The sequence below is a fragment of the Triticum urartu genome, chromosome 5A (assembly GCF_056163025.1).
Source record: "Triticum urartu cultivar PI428250 chromosome 5A, HENAU_Tu73, whole genome shotgun sequence".
NCBI lineage: Eukaryota > Viridiplantae > Streptophyta > Magnoliopsida > Poales > Poaceae > Triticum > Triticum urartu.
The window spans coordinates 517,631,364-517,640,597 of NC_141877.1; the positions used below are offsets into that span (position 1 = coordinate 517,631,364).

A 9,234-nucleotide genomic window follows, 5' to 3' on the forward strand; every position below is an offset into this window, starting at 1 on the left:
CGCTAGGCGTTTTCTCGCTGGTTAGCGCATCCGTGTACCATGGACCCCATAACCCATTGTATGCCCTAAAGCCCTGAACCCCACTTTCTCTGCCTTTCGAAGGTCATACCACTAGTGTAGTACTGAAACGAGGATTGCGCCTAGCGTAGGACACCTAACTTGACTTAGCATCCCTTCCTAAAAACAAACAAGGTGGGTTTGTTTAAACAATGGGTACTTCCGGAATCGAAGCCAAACAAAGGGCGAAGCCTAGGACTTGAAAGAAAACGGAAGTAGTGATACGAAAACCAAAATAAGAAAGAATTAGACGAATAGGACTATCTTATCCACAGTGTTTTTCAACACACCCTCATCAGATCATTTACGCGGGTCTGACACAAGCAGTGAAGAAGAGGGCGCTGGTAAGCTACTCCTATAACTTGATTTCGAAAAACTTTCTCACATGAACAATTAGAATAGCGAACTTCACCAAACCAACCCTTCTTTTTCGCCAGGTCTTGTCTAGTTACTTTCCAAAGAGGATGCCCACTTTAAAAAGGGAAAAGGCAAGGCTTGATCTTATCCACCAGCCTCTGCAGCCCCTTTTCCTCTAATCCAGTACTAAGCGCTATCGAATTGACATAGATAAACATGGAGAGAGAAATCAAGTCCCGGCAGTCCAGTCTTTTCTTCTACCAGCTCTAGTGCTAGCTTTCTCCGATCTCTCTGTAGATAGCATTAAATAGGGGTAGGTACCATATTCATAATACTAGAAGGTGATCCCTTCTTAGAGACATGACTGCGGGGTGAGGTTTCCAATTGATTTGTATTCACCGGGACCTCCCCTTATTGGATTTTCTCCACTTTTCTAGTTGTTGTGGAAAGAATGTTGAGTAAATGAGTTTAAGGGGTGGTTTTCTGTTTACTTTTTTTCAGCCTACATCGTCTCTCTTCTAGAACATCACAATCATCAGTGTCTGAAGTTTCATGATGAATATTGGTTTCACATTTTATTGCTTACGTGAGGAAATATCAATTTGGAACTCGAATTTGTATTTGAGTTATGATGAGGAGTGAGGTAGATTCGCATTGTTGAAGAAAGCAAAGAAAAAGGATGCTGCTATGGCTTGCTTGTGGCTCTTTCTTCTATTGGCTAGTCTCAGGCATGATAGTTTCAATTTCTTTTGGAAAGCAAGTACGGCTCAGTCATAAGTGTTAGTAATAGCATGAAGTAAGTTGTCGGTAGCCGGCATTAGGTAGAAGGAAAAGCTTCTCAAAAGCATCCAGAAATATCATAGAATGGTGATCGAGATCACCTTGACGGGAATCATCCTTTGCAAATTGGGGGAAGGGAACCAATCAAGTCACCAAGAAGTTCCCGAAACTTGGTTTAGTATTAAGGTTCTTCTCTTCCAGCATTTAGTATTCAAGTTCTTCTCTTCCAGCCCCCTGGCCCCTCTTTGATAAGTCAAGTTTTCAAAACGAAAAGCAAATGAAAAATCTGGTTCGATGGCTCTTCTCCACTACCCACTTTACTACTTTCTATTTTTTCTTATGTATTAAGTTTCCCTTAATATATAATTTGATATTACTTTCGATTTTTATATTTTTATTCCTTTGTCGTTTTATATTCTGCCTAATACCAATTTTCAATCTTTTTAGTTCGTGCTTCGTCGGCTCCTCCTTTCTGATCACTCTCCCGCCAGAGATTCAAGACCCCCAGGCTCTAGCTCATTTAGCAGGGCTAAACTTCTATCTGAGTCTTTACGAGCAGGATCCGGGATGGGTTACATTCATTCAGAACGAGCTTAATCATAATACCCCCCTGGAAGACATACCTGGGCGGCTTAAGCTCTTCCTAATGGAAGAAAAGCTCTCTTCTATGCGACAAGATGTCATTCAGGAATTTGTGGCGCTTTATCAAAGAGTAGGGCCTTATCTATCGATCGAGCCCTACTTGGTCGATGAAGCGCTTTGTTCCTATCTGGACCATATTCACGCAACTGATTCTTTCACTGTTCTCCAAGCGTCTTATCAAGATCTGCGGGAGAATGAGGGAGGATCCGTTTTCTTTCGAAATGTTGTTTCCCACAACCGGGATCTCCTTGAGGCGGAAAGCTCTGCAAGGAGGTGCCTGGAAGTGGAACAGAGGATCCGGTGGGAAGAAATCCCCAAGAGCAAGGCAATTCTCAAAAGAGCTGAGCACGAGCATGCTCTCGACTTGTTTAAGTCGGAGGATCTTAGAAGGGAATTAGAAAAAAAGAGCGGGGTAGCTCAGTAATTCTGATTCTTTTCTCTTCCAGCCCCCCGGCCCCTCTTTGATAAGGAAAGTTTTCATTTCTCAAATCAAAAAAGACAAATATGGTTCGATGGCTCTTCTCTACTAACCACAAGGATATTGGGACTCTCTATTTCATCTCCGGTGCCATTGCAGGAGTGATGGGCACATGCTTCTCCGTACTGATTCGTATGGAATTAGCCCGACCCGGCGATCAAATTCTTGGTGGGAATCATCAACTTTATAATGTTTTAATAATGGCTCATGCTTTTTTAATGATCTTTTTATGGTATTCCGGCGATGATAGGTGGATTTGGTAATTGGTTTGTTCCGATTCTGATAGGTGCACCTGACATGGCATTTCCACGATTAAATAATATATCATTCTGGTTGTTGCCACCAAGTCTCTTGCTCCTATTAAGCTCAGCCTTAGTAGAAGTGGGCAGCGGCACTGGGTGGACATTCTATCCGCCCTTAAGTGGTATTACCAGCCATTCTGGAGGAGCAGTTGATTTAGCAATTTTTAGTCTTCATCTATCAGGTATTTCATCAATTTTAGGTTCTATCAATTTTATAACAACTATCTTCAACATGTGTGGACCTGGAATGACTATGCATAGATTACCACTTTTTGTGTGGTCCGTTCTAGTGACAGCATTCCTACTTTTATTATCACTTTCGGTACTGGCGGGGGCAATTACAATGTTATTAACCGATCGAAACTTTAATACAACCTTTTTTGATCCCGCAGGAGGGGGAGACCCAATATTATACCAGCATCTCTTTTGGTTCTTCGGTCATCCAGAGGTGTATATTCTCATTCTGCCTGGATTTGGTATTATTAGTCATATCGTATCGACCTTTTCAAGAAAACCGGTCTTCGGGTATCTAGGCATGGTTTATGCCATGATAAGTATAGGTGTTCTTGGATTTCTAGTTTGGGCTCATCATATGTTTACTGTGGGCTTAGACGTTGATACGCGTGCCTACTTCACCGCAGCTATCATGATCATAGCTGTGCCCACAGGAATCAAAATCTTTAGTTGGATCGCTACCATGTGGGGAGGTTCGATACAATACAAAACACCCATGTTATTTGCTGTAGGGTTCATCTTTTTGTTCACCATAGGAGGGCTCACTGGAATAGTTCTAGCAAACTATGGGCTAGACATTGCTCTACATGATACTTATTATGTGGTTGCACATTTCCATTATGTACTTTCTATGGGAGCTGTTTTTGCTTTATTTGCTGGATTTTACTATTGGGTGGGTAAAATCTTTGGTCGGACATATCCTGAAACTTTAGGCCAAATCCATTTTTGGATCACTTTTTTCGGGATTAATCTGACCTTCTTTCCCATGCATTTCTTAGGGCTTTCGGGTATGCCACGTCGCATTCCAGATTATCCAGATGCTTACGCCGGATGGAATGCTCTGAGCAGTTTCGGTTCTTATATATCCGTAGTTGGGATTCGTCGTTTCTTCGCAGTTGTCGCAATCACTTCAAGCAGTGGAAAGAACCAAAAATATGCGGATAGTCCTTGGGCTGTTGAACAGAATCCAACAACACTAGAATGGTTGGTACAAAGCCCTCCGGCCTTTCCGTTGATTGCGAAATTAATGGAAAGGGGTTGTGAGCCCGATTGGAAAAAAAGGTTGATCCACGCGGAGCACAACGTGATCTGACTGCTACACAACGGAAATTATCTACTAGTCTAGAGGAAAATTCAGTTGGGCGTCATCATGGGTGTAAAATCGGAGAAACGAAGAAACGCGTGAACTCTGCTGGTCATATAATCCAATATATGCCATGGCTCCTGCCATTGGTGCCGTGATCTCGAGGACTTGACGTCGTTCCGGGTGTCGCAGCCAGCCAAGAGCCAAGAGGCAACCTGTGGTCGCTGCCGTTTCTCTCTCGTTGCGTTGTGGATCCATCGCCGCCTCAACTCTCTCATCGCTTTCAGCTCCTACGTACGCATGCACGTCCGCTGGCTGCTGAAGGATCGAGCCAAGGTCAGCTGGAACAGACTGTCAGTGGCATTAACAAGCACTCGTACGACGTACTACCTACTACGTACATGGGATGGGAGTGCGACGGTACTGATATGAAAACATCTGAACGCAACCAACGCGTTCGGATTGACGTACTACCGACGATCGACATGGAATTCTATTCTACTAGAACGGCATCATATCATGCGCGATGGGAGGTGACGGCTGAGGACGTTAGAATACACTTGCCGATTATTCGCTTGACCCAACATTGATTCCCTTTTTCAGTGACATTCTCGGGGGTTGATTAGATCTTGTCCAGATGATTAGAGCTTGGTGCGGTTTAATTAATCGGCGTTTCTATGCTTCTCCTCGTCTCGCCGACGTGAGGAGGCCTCATTTTGTTAAAAAAAACACTCTGTAAATGCTGTAAAAACAACTTCAGGCCTTCAGGGGTTTCGCGCTCCAAACTGAAGGTGCCACTGTAGAGTGCCGTGGTTTTGGTGAACTAGCAATCAAACGGCAGAGTGCACGGGATTTTCTACTCTCTTTGGTGCAAGTTCAGACATCGTTGCTTCTTTGCTGTACGCATGTATCCCAGTTACGGTGCTACGTGCAAACCTCGTGGATCTGGGAGACGATGACGACGGCCACGAGGCCAGATGATGACGACGCCGGTGAAGTGAACAGTGCAGTCAAACCACACGGGCTGGATTGGAACCGTGCGGGCACGCGGGGCCCAGCTGTCTGCCAAACGTACCCACGGCAGGCACAGCCCGGCCGGTTCCCGTCTTGACCGGTGCACGACTGGACCGGCGTGTGAGCCTCGTGATCGGCGGAGATGCCATGGCAATTCAATTCTGCGGGTAGAAGATTCCTTCCATGTCGAGCGAGCTGGCAACCAAGTTCAACCATGCATGCATGGGCGACGACCCGGTCGACACGCACAGAGCAACGAGATCCCCCGCACAGTACGTCTTGGGCTGCTTGCAATTTGCAAACCCGAACCAAAATTATCATGTTCAACGATGATATGTATATGCTTAATCATCTGTTAATTTGCTGCGGGCCAAGTCAGCTGGAACAGAATATAGTCCTAGTCCTCGTCGGAGATGTTCACTATCTTCATGCTCGACTCCGGATATGTGCGCAGCAGCCGCAGCTCCGGCTCCTCCGAGTCGGCCTCCGCATCCATCTTCGCTCCAACCTTGTCGAAGAGTGGTTTGGTCGCTGCCCGTTCCTGCTGGGTGAACTACCGGTTGGCCTCCACATAGGCCTCATCCTGGATAGGCTCCAGGATGGCCTACTGCACCGCCATCTCGTCTGCTTGGGCGACGACGAACTCCGCCTCCGCGTCCTCCATGTTAAAGCTCGGAGCCGGCGCCAGCTCCTACTCCGGTTGCTTTGTATTGTCTGCCTCCTCCTCCTCCTCCACCACCTCCATCAAAGCCGGCTGCTACTTCTCTTCTTCCTCCTCCTACTTCTCCGGCTCGGCGAGTCCGAAGGCAGCCCGGCAATGCGGGCAGCGCGTGCGGCGCGCCTCGCCCGAATCTCCTGCTCGATCTGGGTACCGGCACTCCGGCGTGAGCATAGCGTATGCGGTTATTTTTTGCCGGACCATGGCGAAGCCGAAGAGCGTGGGAAGAGCGGTGAAGCGGGAGAGAGGAGGTGGATGGCCTTCGGTTGGCGGCGCGGAGAGGGAGGAAGTGGATGGGCTAGGGTTGGGGGGACGCCGGTCGACTTAAATAGCCGAATTTGGCCTCGGGCGGCGAGCCGGAGCGGCGCCACGCTGCGTTCACAACCCGGCCCACCAGAGGAGACGTCCGTCGGACGGCAGGTTTTCGGCAGATTCCACATGGGACCCCGTTATCAGTCCGACGAGGCCGTGGATTTCCAGGTTTCATTCTTCTTTTCTCTCTGTTTTTCATTTGTTTCTTTGGTTTTATTTTTCATTTTCTTTTTTCTTTGGTTTATTTTGTTTCTTTTTTGGTTTTCTTTATTTATTTTGCTCTTCATTCTACATTTTTTGTATATATGTCAACAACATCTTTCCAATACTTGTTTAACATTTTTCCAATACGAATTTAAATTTTCTTTAATACATGGTCAACGTTTTTCTATACACATTATATATATATTAAATGTTTGATTAACATTTTCCGAATACAAGATTGATATTTATTGAATACATGGTGAACATTTTTTATACATTTTAAACATTTTTAAATACTTGATTAATAGTTTTCAAATAAGAAGATTAATATTATGTGCGTACATGGTCAATATTTTTTCTATACACTTTTAACATTTTCCAAACGCTTGATTAAGATTTTTCAAACACTTGTTCAACATTTTTTCAAATGCTTGAGTAACGTTTTTATATACATGAAAAAAATTCATCATTTTTAATACATTTTTAACATTTTTCTATACACATTTAACATTTTTAAGTGCTTGATTAACATTTTTTAAATACTTGTTTAACATTTTTTTTCAAATGTTTGATTATCATTTTTACATACATGATTAAAAAAGTTCATCATTTTTAGTACTCCCTCCTTCCCAAAATATAAGGCACGGTTTGACTTTTCTGGTCTTCATTGCACAACTTTGATTATGATTTTCACGTATTGTATGCATATAAAATCAGTATACATACATATGAAATAAAATTGTTTTGCAAGACAAATATGACAATGCCATTTATAAATGTTCAATCCGTATACTTTGATACATATTAGTGGTCATAGTCGTGCATCAAAGACCGTAAAAAGTCAATTGCGCCTTATATTTTGGGAAGGAGGGAATACATTGTCAACATTTTTTCTATACATATTTAACATATCCCAAATAATTGATTAGAAGTTTCAAATACTTGTTCAACATTTTTTCAAATTCTTGACTAACATTTTTGCAAATATGATAAAAAAATTCATCATTTTTTAATACATGATAATTTTTCTATATATGTTCCACATTTTTCAAAAATGCTTGATTAACATTTTTCAAATAAATATTAAACATTTTTCAAATACTTATTCAGAATTTAGAGTATTTTAAAATATACACAAAAGTATAAAAATAAAGCAGAAAACAAAAATAGAAAATGTAAAAAAAAGAGGATGTGGGCTCCCGCGCGTGTGAGTCGGCCCATCTCGCTCGCCCCAATGAACCGGACACCGTTGATGATGACGAAGCTAAGGGTTGGGCTGGGATTCAGGTATAGTTGCCCATATAATCGGATATAGGCCCACATTTCAAGTCAATTTTATGGGTATTTTCAAATAAGGGTTTTCCATTAAAGAAACGCATTATAACAACAATAGTTCAGATTAGAAGAAACATCAAGCAAAGTCCCCCCGGGGGGGGGGGGGGGGGGGGGCACCGCCCTCCCCTGCTAACATGCACATAGCTCCACCATTGGCGATGTGGCCTTGACTTCAAGCGATAGATTAGGATGATGCGATCGCTACACTCAGCGCCACGGGGATGTGGGAGCGTCATCCGCCGGCTACGAGCACCACCTACGGTATGACTATGTGAATTTTTATGCATCCAAGACTTCTAGGATATGGCGAAGCAGCGGCCGAATATTGGGATTGGGTGAATGAATCAGACAACATCGACGATGACAAGGCTAATGGTTGGGCTGGGGTTTATAAGTATGTTCCCCTTTTCAAAATTTGTTTGCAAATCCGATAAATGTTCGCACTTTCTTTTTGGAGCTTCAAGAAATGTTCCACTTTTCGAAAAATGTTGATCTTTCCAAAAAAATAATCATGTTTACGAAAGATGTTCACGCTTAAAAATTGTTCCTGTTTTTCAAAAATTATTCACAGATTCACAAAAAATGTGTGTTCGATTTTTTTCAGTTTATAAAAAAATTACAGTTTAAAAGTTCTGCTTTTCAAAAAGTACTCACATTTTTTAATAAAATAATCATGTTTTGAAGTTTTAAAAAAGTCTCAGATCTGTCGCTGCTGACGACTTCATTAAGTTCTGCGGTACCTAATAGCCACCAAGTCTAATGATGTCGAATAATTGTCCACCCGCGCTCACAAGAAGGCGGTCGTGCACTCATCCTTGGCGCCCTCATATTTTTGGGATTTTTAAATTTCGAACTGACACAACAGACAAAACCAAAACCTGATGGACATAGAAAAAACAGACAAAAAACAAACAAGAACATAAATATGTCACATACATCTAGATGAGCCCTAGACACTGTCATGATGCGAACTCCTCTCATCATCCCAAAGAAAAGAATTTTCAGGTTGTTGCTTTCTACAGCTTGTTCCCTCACATTTTGGGGATTTTTAACGTTCAAACTGACACAACATACAAAAAAATCCCACGCAGCAAAGGAAAAAAACAGATAAAAAACAAACAAGCAGGCACAAACAACACTTATTTATGACATAAATATGTCACACATCTAGATGAGCTCTAAACACTCCCAGGATGCAAACTCCTCTCATCATCCTGAAGAAAACAATTTTCATGCTGTTGTTTTCTAGCGGTTGTGCCGGCACATTTTTGGGCTTTTTAACATATTCGAACTGACAGAGAAAAAAAAACCCACTCAACAAAGCAAAAAGGGACAAAAAACAAACAAGAGGGCACAAACACACACTTATATGAGGCCTAAACACTCCCATGATGCAAACTCTTCTCATCATTCCAAAGAAAAGAATTTTCAGGCTGTTGCTTTCTAGCGCTTGTGTAGGAGAAATCCAAGAGAAGCTGGCAATGAACCAGAAAGGAAACAGACCGGTCAAATATTTCCAGCACTAAGTTTAGTCTCTGCCATGAGCCGTCCTTGTTTAATAAATCATAATTTATAGGCTACTAAGCTATTTCAGTATAGCAGATGTATACTATTCGACGAAAACCCAATTTTCACTAAAATCTGAATTTATGTCATGCTGTGTTCAATAACTTCACTAGATAAGATGGGAGGTCCTAGCGGAGTTAATCATCATTGC

General features: G+C 42.6%; 1 protein-coding gene across 1 annotated transcript; it reads left to right on the forward strand.

Annotated features, from left to right (window-relative positions):
* The first annotated feature begins 1,471 nt into the window (after nt 1–1,471).
* Nucleotides 1,472–2,309, forward strand: LOC125507236 (uncharacterized). The gene has a single exon (XM_048671883.2). It carries the CDS (start codon nt 1,472–1,474, stop codon nt 2,258–2,260), a length of 789 nt encoding a protein of 262 aa, XP_048527840.1. The 3' UTR covers nt 2,261–2,309.
* The last annotated feature ends 6,925 nt before the right edge of the window (nt 2,310–9,234 follow it).

What these genes read in the sequence shown, in the direction of transcription:
- LOC125507236 (XM_048671883.2), top strand. Translation starts at nt 1,472, where the DNA reads ATGAAAAATCTGGTTCGATGGCTCTTCTCCACTACCCACTTTACTACT.